The 20180-nt window shown below is 45.0% G+C and overlaps 1 protein-coding gene across 1 annotated transcript in view; it reads right to left on the bottom strand.

Annotated features, from left to right (window-relative positions):
- LOC149363341 (uncharacterized) overlaps nt 1-19490 on the bottom strand; it is an 86832-nt gene extending 67342 nt beyond the window's left edge. Inside the window, exons 1-3 of the mRNA XM_089568467.1 lie at nt 19485-19490; nt 19227-19398; nt 18855-19130 (exon numbers count right to left, since the gene is read on the bottom strand). Of these exons, the coding sequence (XP_089424593.1) occupies nt 18855-19130; nt 19227-19398; nt 19485-19490 (454 nt within the window). The remainder of the gene's footprint in view (nt 1-18854; nt 19131-19226; nt 19399-19484) is intronic.
- Between the last annotated feature and the right edge of the window lie 690 nt (nt 19491-20180).

The following is a 20180-nucleotide window of genomic DNA, read 5'->3' as shown; positions in this document are numbered from 1 at the left end:
TTCATGCCTACCATGTGCGCCGTTGTTTCTAACCCGATGAGTCGCGGAAAAGGTGGCGTCCACGTCATTGGCCTTGAGCGAAAAACTCGAGGTCGATCACGACCGCGGCGGTTTCATTTCGATGAAGGTGAAATTCCAGAGGCCCGTGTACTGTGCGATGTGAGTGGACGTTAATGAACCCCAGGCGGTCGAAATTTTTCGGAGCCCTCCACTACGGTGACCCTCATAGCCCGAGTCGCTTTGGAACGTTAAACCCTATAAAATGTTTAAAAAAATGCCCATCGCATTCCGCACAAACTGCCTACCGTGGCAGATAGCAGTTGAATTAATGATTGGTCATGACAGGTTGCTCCGAAAGAGCAACCTTGGTCTCACAGGCACCAACCATCCGAAAGAGCAACCTTGGTCTCACAAGCCCCACCGGTGGCAGCACCTGCCATAGCAAAGCAATGGCGCATCCCCTACAAGCTGCATCACTGCGCAAGGAGTTGTATGAGGGTTCCCAGCGATCTATGAATGCAAAGCAGGGAATGACCGATTCGTCATATATAGGCATTGACCCAGCAACGCTATCGCGTCACACCCTTCCCCCCCTTTTGTTTTTTATATTTTTGTGTTGCCTGTTTGCTTCTGGGTCTGAAATTTTTTTCCTCGTTCACTTTTGATCTCTGTGCTTCGTTTTCTTCTTCAAAAATCTCACACGAGAAGAAAAAAAACCTGAACCATCACAGTATACCTAATCATGGCTTTACCTTTTTTTGTCAAAGCACCACAGAGACCTATGAATGGCCGAACAAACAAAAAGAAAATTTACATCCCTCAAGCTATGTTCGCATTGGAAGGTTAAAATCTGAAAATTTGCACTTACTGTCGTTTGTTCGCAGTTTAGCTGAATATTTTTCTCAACTGGCATATTCTACTAGTCTGTTAAAAAGCTGCCGCTAAAAATGTTTCAGTTTGATCAAAAAACAGTTTCTGTGGGATAGCATTTAATTTGGGACAGGCTTATTTTCTCTCTGTGCGGTTAGCAATGATTTCTTTTGTCTATAGTAAAGGAGGAACCTAGAAATAAAGGCAGCCTTGTGGTAAAATGTTTTTAATGTAGCAGTGGTTGGAAACTTTTGTATGCGCCTGCGCGTTCGCTTCAATTTTAGCCAATGCACTTGTCGGCTTAAGATCGTCGAATCTTGAGGATATTGAAGTCATGCAATTATAGAATATGCCAGTGCCAACCTGGTAGCTCAGATGCAGGGGATTTGTTTCACAATGTACGAGACCGCCGGTCTCATTCCCTGTGCCGGTGTTCACGAGTTTACTGAGGCAAGGTGCAAAAGAACCGTGGCATGGACCTTTGCGCAAAAAATCGATTCCATATTGACGAAATGGATCCTTAGTGTCTCCCGGCGCGTAGGTGTAATTTAAGAATTTCAAATTAATGAACATTATTAGTGGCAAATCATTCTGAGTATGATAAGAACCCCAGGCAAAATGAGCTTAGATGGTAGCAGACGTGATGTGTACAAGAAACATTTGCTTGTAGAGTACAGGTCTGACGCTTTAGCGCGTCTGACCTGGATGCTTATATTCTCACACGACACTCTTTCGTCTACGCCACAACAACCGAAGAGAAAGCCTTGAAGAAAATATGGGCATATTGAACAGTTTCTCAATAAACTGGATTCATAGTTTGGATTGCGCAAGAGTGCTGAAGTGGGCGGCTCGGCTTGAAAACAAAGTAGAAAGAAGCTCCCTATAATCAGTGCGAAGACATATGAAAGAGAATGCGGGAAATCGGTCTATAGTTTCAGTTCTTTAGCGCTTTTCACGCTCTTCGTAATGCACCTTCTTCTTAGAAACATGGGTGAATTGCCTTCAGCGACTAACTGCATGAGAGTTTTGTTAATTGAGTAGATACTACCTCCATCAAAGCAAAAAGCATACTGTTGATATGAAGGAAAGTACAGGCCTCTACAAACGTTTTCTGAATACAGAAACAACAAAAAGAGGAATGTATTCGCTTCTTTTAGGTATTGCCTTGCTCTGAGAGGTGCTCGAGGCCGTAGTAGAGGGGAATCAACAACGCAGTCGAAAATTCATAACTTGGTGTCGTGCACGACAACGCAATCACGCTTTTCTAATGTTTTTCTTATTCCAAAGATTTTGCAGGGTAGCTGATCGCCGGAAGGAAATAGTCAGCATTTTCAATTTCTGTACAAATCTAGGATTATATATACTGAGGCTATTTTACCACCCAATACTGGCCGCACAAGCTGGCCAGCTTTCTTTATTTGCTTTTAACAACTAGTTATAATAAAGGGGCACTGAAGCAAAATTCCGCAGTTGCCCTCTGCGATACAAAGTAGAGAACAACAACTGAAGGTGATAATGCGTAAACCTTTTCCAAAAATAAGTGCGGAACATGTGTTTTGTGGGATTATTGTTCTTTTGAAAACCGCTTTTGAAAACTGCAGATGAGATATGACATAACCGCTGCTCCCACGCAACTTAAACCACTACATGCGCGTGGCCGACTGCTTTTAGTTGGTGGTCTATGTTTTTTTTTTAATCCTGTTAGAATGCACGGCAATATGTGCGCATGCTTTCTTTACTTTCCTTTTTCCCAGTGGAGACATTTTCAATGCTATCATCGGTTCTGCGAGACACTGATAACGTCCAGCTGCGCTCAAGGCTGTCGTAACACGCTCGTTTGTCGAGACACACCTCCGAATGCGTTTCTGAGAGATAAAAAGCTTTCAACAAACTGAATTTGTACTGCGCAGCCATCACTGATAACCTGGCCGTATTTTAGAGGTGACTTGACATTTTGAGAGCGCTTTCTTAAAAATGATTCTGTAATAGTGCAACTATGTTGGGAATGCTCGGGATACCGCTCAAAGGCCAACGCTCAAACCCTTGCATTGTTCTGTTTCACTCCATAAAAAATCTCAAAGAACAGAGGATAACCCGATATGATGGACAGAAGGAGGGGACAGTTGGTTGGCGGTGTTTTCATGCTGGGGTAGAGCGAAGAGCTAATGATTGCAATTTCTGGTGTCCTGATTTCAATTCGTATATAATTAGATAACAAATAAACTCATATCCAAGTCGCTACATATACAGTAAGATTTGGCCTACGCAATACACTCCACAATGCGTGTGGTGCGGAGAGATATAGCCACCCTCTACCACACTACATGCGGCTGTCGGGCGGGCCCGATAGAGTCCAAAGTTACAAACCCGTCAGTCGAGCAGTGGGAGGAGCTTCTGTCCAGCTCCGACCCGCAAGATCAGCTTGCGCTGGTTGAGCGGGCCGAGGAGGCAGCAAGAACCAATGGGATCCTGCATTAGGAACACCACCTGCTGCTCAAGACCCCAATCCCTAAACCCCGCCCCATTTTGCGGAATAAAGTCTTATACTACTACTACTGCCTTTTCTATTGCCCTTTTTGTTGGTCTCGTTAGGCTTGATCTAAAACAGCACGAACACTTTATTGCAGCCTTCGGTGCCTTAAACGTAGCGCATAGGAAGACTGCAGCTAAGATGAAAAAATAATACTACTGCAACAAAGGGAGGCTGGTTACTCATGACTAGAATTATGTCTTATAAACATGGCATATCGCAATGTTTACATTTTTTAATGGTGAATTTAATGCAGTATTCATATTTGTGCCTTCCTTTCCCTTATTTGCCCGCAGTGCTTTGTACACCGTATTGCAACGCGCTTAACTCTACTTGGTACGCTGCCATTCGCGTTTGCGCGCGGAGTGTGCTTCAACAAAGATGGCCTTGAAGCATCACTTTGTTCATATTACCTAATGAATGAGATGTTAAGGCGAATGGCAATAACAAGCATCAAATCATGTTACACCACACTTAATCAGGAAGGGCGTAATGTGCTTTGATAAGGCTATGATTACTGCATTTCTGTCCCCATTTCAAACTGAAACCGTGCCCATGATGTCTGGCATAACTTCAACAATACGATATCATTAGAAGTCCCATGGGAAGAAAATGAGTCTTTGGTCATAAAATATGCCATTAGCTGGAGGGGAGTAATGTGACGAGACCGAAGCTTTCCGATTGGCTGAAAGAAAGTGACGTCACTCCCGCTAAATGCATCAACAGCTGCTAATGCTATCGCAATGCAAGCACATAATTACAGTGGATGTTCCTTCAAAGCTTTTAGGCGGAGCTGACGTTGCGATTCGCATATGAGAAGGAAACTCAAGATGTTAATGGAGTGCATATTGCTACCGCGCAAAACGACGCAGGACGAAGAGAGGAGAGCACAGGACCTTCGTACTGCGTCGTTTTGCACGGTAGCAATATGCACTCCATTATCAACCACCAAGTGGCCCGCCTTCACTTGTCTCAAGATGTTGCCAGAACAAAACATCGTATACACACGATCATGAGTAGATGCTTTACGACGAAAGCTTCCCGCTGTAAGACGCTATTTTTTCCCTGTGTACGAGGACGAAGCTTGTTCACCGCAGTCATACTTTGTCGCTAGTGGTACAGACATGCGCTACGTGGCTTCGAGGTACAAACGTGCGCTACGGCACTTCGAATGACAGCAGCCGGTTAGCTGGCTGACAACGGTGTGCTGACGTCGCCTAGCCCAAAGCTCATAATAGTTTAAAAATAAAACCTTTTAAAGCATCCAAAGTATTGATCATGCCATAATCGCCTACTGAGAAGTAGCTTTAAACGTTTTCTTAGATTTTTCATATTTTGCTTTAGTATCTATTCATTGAAGAATGCCAAAACCCATTCATAATCATCATCATTATCATCACTACGCCCACTGAAGGGCAAAGGCCTCTCACATGTCTCTCTAATTATCCCTGCCCTGTGCCAACTGTCATCACACTACCCGTGGAAACTTCTTAATCTCATTCGTCCGCTTTCTGCCATCCCCTGTTACGCTTGCTTTCTCTTGAAGTTTATTCCATTACTCTAAACGGCCATCGGTTATCTTTCCTTCTCGTCACATACCCTGCCCACGCCCATTTCTTCCTCTGGATTTCAACTTACATGTCATCAACCCGTGTTTGTTCCCTCACCAACTTTAACCATCTTGCTGTGTCTGAACGTTGCACCTGTCATTTTCGTTTCCGAACACCGATGTGTGATTCTCAGTTTGAGAAGAACTCCTTTGGTTATTCTCCACGTATCTGCCCCATGGGTGACTTGCGGTAAGATGCAGCTATTATATACCTTTCTCTGAGCGATATTGGTTAACTGCCATTCATGATCGGAGAGAAGCTGCAAAATGCGCTCCATCCCATTTTTATTCTTCCAGTTATTTCGCTCTCGTGATTCGGATCTGCAGTAAATACTTGCCCTAAATAGACGCATTCTTTTACCACTTTCAGCACCACGTTATGAATAGTGAAATACTGTTCCCGTCTGACACTGTTGAACATTATTTTAGTTTTCTGCATATTAATTCTTAGATCCACCATTCTTCTCTGTCTTTCTAACTCATTGATAATGCTTTCCAGCTCATCTGTTGAGTGACTTAGCAAAACAATGTTATCAGCCAAATGCCGATTACTTAGGTATTCTCAATTAACTCTTATTCGCAACTTTTTCCAATAGAGGCCTCTGAAGACCTCCTGTAAACAGGCGCTGAAGAGCATTGGCGTGATCATGTTTTTCTGACTTACACCTTTGCTTATTATAATTTTATTGCTGCCTTTATGGAGGACTATGGCAGCTGTGCAACCTTTATAGGTGTCATAGGTATCTTCCAACATTTTCCCGTCAGGCTTTTCTGCACTCTTATTTCGCAATGGTAGCATGACTGCGGAAGTTTCGACTGAATCAGTTGCTTTCTCCTATTGTATGACTGCTGTACATAGGGATTGGTTATATTTCTGCATTTCGCTATCAATTTAATGATGGTGTGATAATGGTCGATTGTCGAGTATCCTTTATGAAAGCGTGGCTTTTCATATGGTTCATTATTTTCTAAGGCTGTCCTGACTCTATTAGCGATTACCTTAGAAAACAACTTATAGGCAACCGACAGTAAGCTGATCAGTCTGTAAATTTTCAATTTTTCAACGAACAAAGTAAAACCAAATAAAAAGTGGAAAAAAAAAACATTTTTCCCCAATGAGCAAAGTAAGAACACAGTACACTGTGCAGGTGGGTGACTTTAACGCCCAACTACGAATGAAACAGGTTACAGACCGGGCAGTAGGCGTCTATGGCATAGGCTCTAGGAATATCAGGAGTAGTTTTCAGTAGAGTTCGCAGAGAGGAATAATTTTCGGATCATGAATACCTTCTTCTCTAAACTGGAGAAGAGGGAGTGGGCGTGCTAGAGTTTGCAATGGTGAGACATACACTTCATACCAAGCGCTCACGCTGTCATCATGCCGGTTGTAGAGGTCCTAGGAAAGGTGCGTTGCAGCGACCACAGGACGGTAAGGAATCAAATTTTACGCAAAAAATTGCGCGGAAATACGAGGACAAAGTAGGGACCAGACAAGGATGAGCGCTACTCACAACTGAAGATTTATTCTAAAATACATGCACATATAAACAGGAAAAAAACCAAATGGACCACACCAAACTAACATCAAGGATATCACATGTCACCCCCTGTATACCCGAGTGATTTGGCCAAAAAGCGGAACTCCCTATCAGAGAAGCTGACAGACGTCTGGATCATCCATTTATCTCCGCTGATACGCATGTGAAACGCTTCCATGAGTTCCCGCACAAGTTGATCTCTATGCCTAAACAGAATTGTTGCTTTTTCAAAGAGCTGTTTACACTGCGTCTTCTTATACTCGCATCACAAGTGCGGCAATGTTTTCAAAATCAAATTGTACTTGAGGACGGAACGGAATAAAGTAGTGAATCGAAATCCCTTTCAGGGGTAGCGCATGAGGGAAAGTAGAGGAATTCAGGATATCGATTGAGAACAGATATGTTACCGTGTGTTTTGCGTGTGTGCGTTTTTTCTGTTGTTTTGCGCTGAGCGTCAAAAATGTATCTTTTTAAAGGGTCGTAGCCCAATATCGAGTTTCTAGCAGAAGTGACAACTGCTATACAAAGAAATTTCATCCCATAGCCGCTTTGCTGCTGCTGCCTGGTGTGGCTCGCCTGGCTCCTGTTTGATCCGCTGCTGAAGGCGTCGCAGAAATCAAGCCTATCTTTATTTGATTATGAGACGGATTCACAGCAAAAGGGGAGACGTGAGCAGTATTTTTAATAGAGCGCTGGCCTGTTCCAAAGCGCACTCAGCTGCAGCATCGATGCAAAACCAGCTAGGCTTAGCGACGACCGGAGCAGCCAGGAAGCAGTGCAGTTCGTCGCTGGCGGCGTCGCTGCCTAAAGCTTGGCTCTTGTGCAGGCATAGTGTCGTTGCTCGAACATAACAGGCTTCCTTTCTGATAATATGGCTGTTTTGTCTTTTCTGGTGCGAACGTGAAGTACACCTAGCCAGCAGTCCGGCCGGCCTGCTTGAATCCCGTGCGCTGGCGTCATAAAAATGTGCTAAATATTGTTCTTGCAGCAAATAATAAACCGTGGGATCGACATATGCGCATATATGTCATTTTTTATGGGTCACTGGCTAATACCCAGTTGGTGGAAAAGGTGACAGCTGTGATACGAACAAATTTCTTGCGAGAACCATCTCGCAGCTGGCGCTGGCCAGCCGTTCCAGTCCAGCTTACTGGAAGGCATCACGCAGATGGACCACATTTTTAGTTTGTTGCGAGATTATGCTTTTGACAGCAAAGCGATATCAAGAGTGGGCCTTTTATTACAGCGCAAGTGACTTCAGAAGCGCCGTCCCCTGCGGCTTTGATGCGAAACAGGCTATAGGCCTATAACGATGACCAGGACACCCAGGTGCAATTCGTCATCCGCCGTGCCTGCGGGAGTGCCGCAGCCAGAAGCGCGCTACTTGCGCAGGCATGCTTTGCCACTGCTCGATCGAGTATAGCAGGCAGTCTTTCCGATAACATGGCCGTTTTCTCTTTTCTGGTGCAAACTTCAAGTACACCAAGACAAGCAGCGATCAGGCACTGCTGCGCGGTGGCAACGCGTAACATCGGCTGTGACATTGTGTGACATCGGGAGAGCTGAGTCAAGCGGCGCATCGATGCTTGCCGCTCGGTGTGTCCCTGCTTGAAGTAGCGCCGCAGTGCGCAAGCGGCGACCGGCAAAGCGCGCCGGCGAAGGTTTAGCACGCGTGTCTCCTGCGTGAGTTTTGTGCATATCTTCGGCTTGCAGAAACTTGACCAGTGATGGAAACAATGTTGCTGTGATGACATCGCATACAGTCGATACCACTGACAAGAATGTACTGACAAGGTAGCTGGTGACAACGTGGAAGTTCCCCGCACCGGGAAAGCGAAGGGTGGTAAGCAATCGCAGCAGCAGCAGCACGGGACAATCTCGTCCTTCAGGGTAGCGGTGCAAGCGGATAGACAGGATAGGTAGGGCGAGAGGATAGGCACGAGTTCCAGCACGGCAGGCTTCGCAAAGCAGTACCTCGCAAGAAACTGGTCGTCGGAAAGCTGGCGATCCCTCAGCTGCACTCACCGCGCCTTCTTCGCACGGCGGTGCATATGGCCCTTATCGGTTTCTTCGAGTACCACCGTGACCTTGATAAATCGTAAAAGCCGTCGTCTTACTAGGTTGCCATGTTGAATTGCCGAAAGTAGCTGCTAAAGGTAAATCACGGCCTATCTTTGCGAACGCGCCCTTCACGATACCAACTGGGCGGCGAAAGGTACAGTTTAAGGGTCACAAAGGTAAGGACCTCGAAAGAGAAGATAAAGGTTGGTTTGTGAATACGGGGATAAGGGTATCTTATAACAAAAGGGAGGAGCAGCAGCATTTTAAGCCAAGTAAGGAAGACCTGAAGTGTGTAGTGAAAGATGGGTAGAAGGGGTTGACATAGTGCTCGGATTCTTTACTCGGTATGACAATATTTACAGCTGTTTTTCTTTTTTCTTGTTGCTTTTAGCAATGCAAAAATTTGCCTACGTCAGCAGCCTTTCATTTGTATCATTTCCTTCTTAAACAACCAGCTCTCTTAGACTGTACTTCCAAAATTTTCCTCCAATATTCCTATAACGGTACGTTGGTTCCTCTATCAATTCTTCCCTTAAATATTTCTTGGATGGTATATTCTTAAAAGCTTATTCTGTGATATCGTACACGTTGAACCATTCGTTATTACGTGGAAGTATGTGAAAAATGCATCCAATACGAAAGATAGCCTCTGCATCACAGCCTTGTTCTTTTAAAACTACTTTGATATAAAAAGAGGGCGCCGAATGTTTAAAAAATTTTTATACTTTTATAGAAAAATAACGTAGAATAAATGAAGCTCTAGCTCAGGGAGTGAAGCGTCTTGCATATTACTTTAAATGCACACCTACAAAGTACTTTTAACTCGGTAAAGAGGACAGGAAAACCCAAGCAACCACATTATGTATTTGAAGAAAACAGACTGCCGAAAACAAAAAGCAGTGAAAACCAAACCAGTCGAAAAACACAAAAGAGTAGTTTCTGCCATCACAAGAGATTTTCTTCCATGTCCTTGACCGACAACTTGCAAGAGAAATTTTTACAGTAACAACAGAATATTGTGTAGATACTACTGCAAAACTTCCGACTATACAAAAGTACTGAAGAAAAAGCGGGAGTACCACAGAAGATTACTAGAAAATAACAGAAGCTTCTGACGTTACCGAAAAGCTACGGAAAATTTTATCGCACTTTTGACATAGTTCTGTTGCTATTTTCGACTGGTAAGTGCAGCGGAAAGATTGAAAGAAGAGAATGAGACGAAAAATATACTGCAATATAATATGATTGAAATCCAAATTAGCATAACTTAGAAATAATACTATCGAATGGTAAAGGGATGATAGCGGTTGCAAAGAGTAGAATGAGACGAAAGATATACTTGCAAAGAATATGATTGAAATCCAAATTAGCATAACATGGAAAGAATACTGTCGAATAGTAAAGAGATGATGGCGAGATGTAGAAAGAGATCTGAAAAGACACGCATGTTACAATGAGTAGAATGAGACGAAATATATACTTGGACAGAATATGAATGCAGGGATTAGCATAACTTGGAAACAATTCTGTCGAACGGTAACGAGATGATGGCGAGATGTAGCGAAGGACGACGAGAAAGAGTACAGCGTACGAATATAATTTTCAACAAGAGATGTAGAAGCCAGAGAAAAGGCGGTATATGCAAACAAAATGGCAAGTGAGCTAATGAAGAAAATATATACTCACGTGCAATTACTTACAGTCTTGGGCAAAAGATTGCGGGATGAGAATAATAAAAAAAAGGATCATCTCTGCTTTGCTTCGCTAGCCAGTCGGTTGATAATCTAGCAGATGGAGCACGCATGTCTCGTTATGCTTCTATGCATTTTATTCACCTTCTGTCCCTATCACTGCCACCATAAAAAATTTTTGCCGCGACTCTGCACCTCGCAAACTTTCATGTATGGCTGTACAAAGGCCAGAAACAAAAATACAAGCGAGGAGAGAAGCAGAAAAGGAGAAATAATTACTCTCCGGCTGTCACGTCGAGCGCCCGAGTTCTCTCCGCCTGGTACCTTCTCTTAAGCGGGTGTTGTATCAGAGGAAACTGGTTGTCGCTGAACGGTTTTCTCATTTTTCTACAGCCGCTCCTTATTTCCAGACATGTGTTTCTGTGATGAGGGCTACACAGTGCGCCATCTGTACAAATATGGAGGTACTGATAATTGTTGCTCCAGTGGCCGACAGAGGCGCTGCATCGTACCGAGGCTTTCGAACGAGGAAAACATGAAGTGAGTCGCAATTTTCAGCGGAACTGGAGTAACCTTGAGTAAAAGGCGCCGTAGACGTTAACGTGAGATCAATGACTACACTGAGCAGTAGGATTCTCTCCAAATGTTTTCGTAGTCGCTTTTTAGCTTGTAGAAGGGAGGAGCGATCCACTATTTAGTACCGCGGCGATGAAGGCTAGGGCAATGTTGACGGTATGCACGGGAATTGTCCGGTTTCCTCCTTGTACGTCTCGAGTGTATGTAAAGCATTAAGGGATTTTTGAGTTCTTGCTGTTACGCCACGGAAATGCGCACGCTTGCTGTGAGCACCAGTGTGAGGGTTTCCGAGTGACGCAGGTGAGCTTGGAGCACAAAACTGTAAATTTTTCACATTCTTTTACTGCGCATTTTTGAAAGATGCACCTCTACAAAGTTAGCTCTAATCGTGTCTTCATTTACCTTGAATAAAGTGTGCGCTAGAAAATTGTATTTGTTGAGGACATAAGCCCAGGCATGAGCGCTGAACGACTGCAAGCTAACTTAGGGTGGGTGCTAGCCATTAATTACTCAATTATTAAAAATACTAGCATGAGAGCATTTTTAGTATATTATATCCTAAATGCACTAGGTATGAAATCAGTCATACTGAATTTGTCTGAAAACATTCAGAATTTTTTGGTGCACCGAGGATAATGGTCTGCTACAAGTTTAAATTTTGAGGCCAAAAAGAGTCTATTGTTCATGAGAAACAAAACATCAGGTTATCAAAAATCATAGCGAATGTGTCCTCCTCCCCCCCCTTGATTTGTTTATGTATTTAGGCAACGTAGGAAACAATGTTATATCAGATGCCGGCAAATCTCGTTATTGGGGGGTTCTTGAATGTGATACCTTGAAATATTTCTTTTTTTTTATCCAAACTGAATCCAAACTTTATTTCAAAAATGTGCACATTCTTTAGAATGAGCCACAGGCCAAAAGCTAAAGAAAATAGCTTGAAAATGCCTGTGGCTCATCTAAGAGGCTTCTGCTTAGGTAACTTTTCAAAAACCGGCATATCTTTCCTGACTTCTGAAACTGTGCTTCTTCGTTCGCAATACATCCTACTAGTCTGGAAAATGAACTGGGCATCGTGTAGTTTAAATATTTCCCATTTCCAAGTAAATGATCTCAAGGATAATCACCCTTTTTTTCTAATGTTTGGCTACTGGGAGCACATGAAGGTCCAGGTTAGTAAACGCACCGTGAATAATTCGTTTACCGCCCAGTTTATCGTCGCTGCACTCATGGAGTTTCATCTGAATAAATATAGCTTGAAGAAGGCGACTTTTAAATTTTAGCAGTCGCTGCCAGGGCAGCAGATCCATGCGCTCGTTTCCGAGATTAGCTAGTTGAGGACGTGATGCTGCATTTTGTGGACAAATACGGTGCTGGCTGAAGAGTATGTCCACAGAAACAATGATGTGTATGTTTTTTTTCACTAGGAACATTTTGCCAAACTATAATTTTCATGCGCCGGAAAAGCACAAAAATGCTTAGGGAAGTACGAGATGCTCGAGGGCCACACGTTGGACGCTTCAGATGCAGTAAACGGCGTATCTACATTTTCCGTCTCCTCAATACAGTCACCACAAAAATAAATCATCCCGCCCAATTCACTCAGCTGCCGCTCAGCCGGTGCAGCGTATGAAGGAAGTTCATACTGGTGAACAGCGCAAAAAAGGCGGGACAACAACAAGACAAGCGCTGACTATCAACTGGGTTTATTGAAGGACGGAAAGGTATATATACAAAAACATAACACAAAGAAGTAAGAGATAGTGTGAAAAGGGCCGTGAAAATCCCGTATGAATCCCGAAAGGGCCGTATGAATGCATACCAACTCGCCCAGATCTCAGCCTTACTAAGTATGAAGGAAGATATTATTTTGCACTTTTAAATGTATTGACCGCAACAGGTACAAAATATTTTGAGGCGACACTCAGAAACGCCGAAAGTTGGGCAAGTTGGATAACGTTGATGATGTAGCAATAGCGCAAAAAGGAACACGAGGGTCGGAAAGAAAACAGCGCAGACAAGCGCTCCTTTTGCGCTATCGTTACATCATGAACGATACTCAGCAATTCCTTCACGAAACCGAAGAAAGGATAAAAGCCCTTATCGCTGCCCGCTGGTAACAAAACATTGCTGATAACATAGCACTTGAGTGGTTACCTTAGTGGTAAATGGCTTCCTGCAGCTTTCATTCGTATAGTTCGGCTCGCTGAATCAAAAAATGAGTGTAGATGTGAATGTAACAGTTGTTATTAACGTTGAACATTTATACCACCACAAACCGTGTGGAGCTAGTTAATGCCACTATATTCTTGGCCTCTCAATGCCCCTGAGTTCTCAATGATAATTTTACAGGAAGCCCCGTAAGGTCAACGCGCTTTTTATTTTATTTGTTCAACTATCAGCCCTAATCAAGAGCTAAAACTGGAGTGCACAGCGTGACACTAAATACTGATAGAGACAAAAAAAACTGTAACGCAAATCGAAATTTACACAACAGGAGTTTGCCACTTATGCTGAATACAACACCGAGAGAAAATAAATCGAACGAGTAAACACTAACAGAGTAAACAGTTGGTCTAAATGTTGTAATTTATTTTTGTCTGACAACAAAGTTTGGCAGTACGTTGCATTCCTTATTGCGTGTCAAAAAAATTAAACTTTGAACTATTAACCCTCGCTTCCCGTTGGCGAAATAAATTGCAGGACGATTACAGCTTTCCCGGCCTACGTCATCGGCGCACGTGCTAGTGGTCCGGTGAAAAAAAAAACAAAAAAAACATAAGACCTCTGACAGCGTGGTTTAGAAGGTGCGATGTGTACTGAGGCCCTGTGCTCGGGAGAACAGAGGCTTCTTTGCGTAATGATGTGTCTCTACCAGAAAGAAGAAAGGCAGCGGGGAGCACTCAAACATTAAAAACCAATGCGAAAGTAGGCAGTTTCTCCCATTGAGCCACGCCTCTTGGCTTGAAGTGAGCTAATGTTGTGTGCGTGGTGCAGCAGTTGAAGATAATGCTATGAGCGGCTGTTGTGTTCCTGTGTGTTCTTCTCACGATAGAAAAGGACAGCGGTTATCTCGCTCTGCTCGGGAGAGCGCGCACAGAAAAAAGTGCGAATCGCAAGTCAAGCGAGACGGCTAGAAACCAACACAACTACGATGTATGCGAGGCAAGGCGTGCGAAATGCTTGCATTTCAGAACAGTTCTTGCTCTGGGTGGAGGTACAATTGCGCAATTTTAAAGCTCCATCCTCGGAAACTGAAATTAACAGCAGTCAAAGTGGACTGTTTGAAGCTGCTTGAATGGCTCTCTTTGTGGAATATGAAAATGGAGCCCGAAATAATTAATCCTATTTGATTGAAAAGTAATGAAATGTAAAGTATTTGGGTGAACAGATTCCAATGGAGTATGCTACGCCCATTGTGAGAATGTAACGAGCGTTCACAAGGCACTGAGTTTGTCTGCAGCTGCGAAAGAAGATATATTTCTGCGCAACTACCTCTGATTCAGTTTTTAGATCTATGGTACGACCTTGTCTTGGAAAGGCTCCAAATTTGCGGAATATCGCGCTGTAAAGAAAATTTTCCTGTTCGAAACAGCCCGCCGCCGCTTTTCTCTCAATGTAGCCGAACAGGAGAGTAGGACCCAACATGCCGCCGTTGAGAGCGGTGGCCGACCCTCAAAGTGGTGCTGGCCATTGAGGCAACCTAGCCTGATAGTTTAGCCTGCGGTAGCCTGCAGTAAAGCCTCTCAATGAAGCAAAAGTAGCGAAAAGCTTTGAACGTTCCGACATCCTCCTCTCCTAGCGCGCCGCCGGAGAATCGAGCCTCTCATTGGCTGAGGCGCAGTGGTCACTTGTTAGCGCGCGCTTTTTGGCTCTGCAGCAGACGCCGGCGCCATTGTCGGGGTGTCGGGGATAACCGCGCTTCGTTTCCTTTCGGTGCAACACAGTTTTGGCGGAATCGTTCCCCAGCTTTGATGGTGTCTACATTCTGCGGCGACGCCGGGCTTTTGTTGCGCTTGTGGGTGCAACAAAGGAGGCGGATGTGGGAAAGGTTTTACGTCATTCTGTCCGCAAAAAGCAATGCGGCTCGCCGAAAGGTTTGGCTCCATAGGATCGGCCGGGAAAGCATTGTTAATGAGCTGGCGAGGCGAGTGTCGCTTTTCAGTTGTCAGTCGCGTTTTTTTTCGGAGCATTTGGAGTGAAGCGCGAGCGACTGCTGACTTTCTGCGCAGTTAATGCCGTTTGGCATGGTTGTAGAGATTCGTTCGCTCGCGGGCTACGAAAGCATTGCTTTTCGTTGTCTTAGCCCCGCCGTTCACGCTGATGGCTCAGCTAGACTCTGCAGGCGTAGCTTTGATATAGCACGCATTACGTGGCGTATTTCTTTTGTTGTGGTCGGTCTCGTTCGCGGGCTCGACTCAAAACTTGCGCTTCATGTTGTTTGAACTCTGCTGTTTACGCTGCTCGCGGTGCAGGTCTAGCTTTCATGTTGCGCGCATCTCTGGACGTATTTGTTTTGTTGCAGTTGGACTCTTAGCTGACGAACTGGATACCAAAGGGGCGGTTTTCGCTGTTTAAGCCCCCGCTGTTCACGCGGCTCGTGGTGCAGGACTAGCATTCATGCCGCGCGCACTGCTGACGGTGTTTGTTCTGGCAGTGCTCATACCAAAATCGGTCGTTACTGTGCGTAGGCATAGTAACCGAACTATCACTTAAATACTCGGTATTTGCGTGGATAATACTTGAGAATGCATGCGAAGACCACCGTCAAACATAGTTGCACACATTTTTTTGTGTTTTCAATTTTCGCGTGAAGCAACTTCCGAATGTTTTGATTCGAACAGGACTGAGTGAATTCGAGTTTTTGTTTTTCAGCTTGAATTTTTTTCGCGCTGCTTCGGCCTAAAGCAATTAATTGACTGCGGCAGTCCAGAGTGCTGCGCATTGTGCATGACAATAACATGATTGAAGACAAAGTCCTCTTATAAGTCATTACTGCGTATGCTGACCATAGATGACAATCACTTAAACAACATTCTAATGAGTCGTGCAGCGCTATAGCTGCGCGCGATGCAGCGGTCAAAAGCCCTTCTTGATTGATGTTACTGAACCCACACAATTAACCCTACATCAAAATTCTTCTCGTCACAACCGTGTTACAGTGCGCAACTAGGGCATCGTATTCACCCAGGTATTTACAAACAAACAGTAAGGGACTACCGTTTGTCGGTTCCTTTCAACGTTAGCTTGCGAATTGTCTGAGATATATGGTAACTCCGAAATAATCGGTATGCTTTCCTGCACTAAAAAAAAAATAAAACTGAGACGAGTAGGCGCCTACGCAGAACCGATCGCACGAGCAAACGCGCTTTTGAGAGAATAACATATTATGGCAGCATTACACCGCCATTCATTCATATAAAGCCTAGGCGGCACGTCTAGTCGCATGCCGTACCACTTCCTGTTGGCGGAGTTAATTCTTGATTAAGATTGGGCAAAAGACGCCGGTCAAAAAACAACATTCCGAGGATGTTCACTGCTGTGCCGCGAGCTCGCTCGTGAATGCTATTTCTACCCTTTGCATCGCAATCTATGCGATCACAGTGCAAAGAGTTCCGATAAAGCAGTGCAAGATCGGTGGGGGCAGTTGTTTGAGTATACGTATAATTTTTGTAACCTCCCATACCATGATCGCATTGCGGCTGAATCGAAGGCAGAAAATGCAAACAATTGATTCGAGCGCGCGGTCCACTACGCGACAAAGCGCTACCGTTGAGAAACAACACTCTGAGGTTTTTCTCGGCCGCGCACGGTACCTCCACCGCTTGCGCCGAATCAAATCAATCGCAGTACAAAACATTTCGATAAATGAATTCAACGCTGCTGGGGGCAGTTATTTTTTAACCTCCCATTCCATGATCTCATTTCAAGCGAGGCCAAGGCAGAAAACGCGCGCGCGGTCTACTGCGCGCCAAAGGGCGAGCGCTGGGAGCGTCTGCTAGCCTCACCCGGCCTAGGTGCCGCCACCGTCGGCGCCCGGGAGGAGCCGAGAGAAGGAGCGCCGGCATAGGAGGAGAGACGAGATATCGTTACTTTTAGTTTATTGAGGCGTTTTAGCCTGCGGGTATCTCGCGCGATATCTCTTGGCCCTGTGGCGAACTACGTAGCGCTCGTAGGTCCGGCGGTCGACGCATGCCGGCGCCACTACCAAAAGGCAAGGCCTTGTTATTTGGCGGCTGAAGCTGGTTATGCCTATTGGCCATCTTGCTTAACTAGATGCTGTTGCCTGCGCTATACCTGCTCTGCAGTGGGAGGCAGTCACACAATGTCTTCTTTTATCGCCCTGAACTCAAGCTTTTCTTGCTTTTGTTTGTTGGAGTGTTAGAGCACACGGCTCCGAATGCAACGGGTTGGAGTTCGGGTAGAGATTCAATATTTTTCTCAGCGCAATGGGTTTTCTTTGTTTCAGACGATACGTATTGGTGGTGGGATCCTGCCACAACACTGCACAGCAATGAGGAATTGTGTAGTGACGTCATCACTGCGTTACTTTATTACCATTGTGCGGTGTTTGAATTACGCGCGCTATGTTATTTTTATGATGTGACGTCGTCATAGACCAATGGGATTTTGTTCTCACAACACTTAGGTTTCCGCCGAACGGCGCTCTAAGGCTATCAATTAAAAACCACTGCAGCGGCCGCCAGACGAGGGAGCGGGCCCAGTGAAACTTCATTACTCTCACCTGGAAAGTACCCAAGAGTGATAGGTTGTAGGGAAAGGGAGCTGGGATGCTGGTACTGAGGCAATAGGGAAAGCGTGACATACAGAAATTGATCCTGAAAGAGTGGAGCTACTTCTCAGGTATCCATCGAGGGCGAGCATTCGATCTTTGTCAAATAAGCGGGCCTCTACCTCCAAGCCTAGGTTCAATAGAGCTTTCATCTGTGACTGTTGCCCTCTGAGGCACAGAATCTAAACAAGGGTAACGAATTGGGATCTACTCCCCCACCTCCCAAATTTCTCAAGTGAAACTCTCCAGATATCTTTGCTTATTGAAGATAAGGCTTACTTCTTTTCCTTAGCTTCCACCTAATTAAGCAGAAGGTACTTTGTAGTGGCTCAGGCAACGCCGGTTGCGAGTGCTTAGCGTCATTGCTTCATAACGTATCTTGCTTTTAAGGTGTCAGTTTTGTTACCAGGGCACGTCTTGTATACAAACATAGACAATATAAATATATTGCCACTTTGCAAAGCGCAAAGAGATACCAATAAGAAGAGACAGATGTAACTTCGAAATTAGGAAATTTTATTACTGCACTTTTTGTGTCCCTTGCAGAAGGGCCACAAACAGAAACATACCCTAGTTGTGTTGAATTTACAAGATTTTGATGATGACTGTTGTGGCTCCTAGAGAAGAAATTTCTGGAAAAGAAAAAAAGTGGACCACAGTTAATATTATGCATGTTTTTTTCTTCAGAATAAATATTGAAGACAATCAAATGCACTGAGTATGGTTTCTAAGCCTTAGCACGTTGCGGGCACATATTTTATGACAGCCATAATTTATGCTCGATAAAAGTGTTCATTTGCCCATTTGCATTAATAGCGTGAAAAATTTCTTTAGAAAGATAAGTCTATCAATGAAGGTACTCAGGTAGTACAAGAGAAACCCACTCTCAGAGAAAAAAGGAGTGCAGATAGAGGTCTCGTAAGACAGGGAAAAAATTCTGTCATAATGAAAACCCTACATGCAATTTTGAACTCCATGCCACACTAACCCTCTGAGTAGCCCCTTTTCTGCTCCTCTTTCCTCTTTAATACAAAAGATGCCGGGGATATGTACTCACACTTCTTCTTGCGGAGGAGGGTGGCGTAGCTGAGGGGGCTGCCAAGACCGTAGCCGTAGTTCAGGCCGTAGCCGAGGAGACCGTGTCCGAAACCGTAGTGGCCGACGCCGTAGCCGAGGGTGCCAACACCGTATCCGTAGACTGGGGCAGCGTGGTAGGAAGCGATGGCTGGAGCAGCGTGGGCAATGGTGGCCACAGCTGGGGCGTGGTGGACAGCAGCGTAGGTGGCAACTGGGGCAGCGTGGGCAACGGTGGCCACAGCTGGAGCAGCGGCGTAAGTGGCGATTGGGGCAGCGTGGGCAACGGTGGCCACAGCTGGGGCGTGGTGGACAGCAGCGTAGGTGGCAACTGGGGCAGCGTGGGCAACGGTAGCGACGGCTGGGGCGGCGTGAACGGCGGTCACGGCTGGGGCAGCGTGGTAGGTGGCGACGGTGCGGTGAATAGCTGGGGCAGCAACGGCGTAGCTGGCAGCTGGAGCGTAGCTGTAGCCAAGGCCAAGACCAGAGTAGCCATAGCCGAGAGAATGGCCGAGGCCATAGGTGGACAGGCCATAGCCAAGGCCGTGACCGTAGCCGCCGTACCCAAGACCGTAGCCAAGGCCGTAGCCGCCGTAGCTACCAACGTAGCCAGCGAAGGCGCTGGTGGCCAGAGCCAGGACAATGCAAGCACGGATCTGTAATGAAATGAGCAGTGGCTAAAATGCATGCAGAGAAGACCAGTAAAATTATAGCTCTGTTTTTTTGGTAGTTTAAAACTCACATCCATTCTTCTTATATCGGCCAGCCAGGGAACAAAAATTAACGCCTTTTTATGTCAGTAACAGTGCGTTCGAAAGCGCATCCAACGTAATGCTTCAAAATTCACAAAAAGTGGATACTAATGCAAGAGGTTCAAAAGCGCAGTACATTTAGTTTTCAGCATTACTGTCACCTTATAATATAAGCTGGTTCCTTAATACTAGAACGGAAGTAGAAGTTACTTTTTACTTTACCTCACGTTTCCTTATACAACTAAGTCTAAATTTTGTTCTCGCAATTCATTAGTTGACATAAGACACTGGCAGTTCCTTTGTTCCTAGAGCAATTTTTGTGGAAGCAAAAGTTTCTTCCTCCTAACATTCGAATGAGCTTTGAGTTATTTGCAGCTCAAGTAGTGACGCTTCGAAAGCTACTTTGACAAGGTTCACCTCCAAGTATGCATAGAGAAATACAGGAAAGAAAATAAGTTTAAGTCGTTCTCACCATGGTTTCTTCAGCTGCTGACGGTTCAACTGCTGACTTCTCTGCAGTTGCTGCGCCGTTTTATAGGAAACTCGGCTGTGATGGCGCTACTGTTTGGCTACGTTTAGAGAAAGCAAAAATGCAAAATAAGGCGAAAAATTGTTATTCACGAAGATGCGTACGCTCTTACATGTGCAGGCCAAGCTGTTTCGTCACAGCCTGAGCCTCGCTTGCA

Source organism: Amblyomma mixtum, chromosome 2 (assembly GCF_055824585.1).
Source record: "Amblyomma mixtum isolate Tamu chromosome 2, ASM5582458v1, whole genome shotgun sequence".
In the NCBI taxonomy this organism is placed as follows: domain Eukaryota; kingdom Metazoa; phylum Arthropoda; class Arachnida; order Ixodida; family Ixodidae; genus Amblyomma; species Amblyomma mixtum.
The sequence above is the reverse complement of the archived record's forward strand: the minus strand, read 5'-3'. Positions and strand labels throughout refer to the sequence as shown.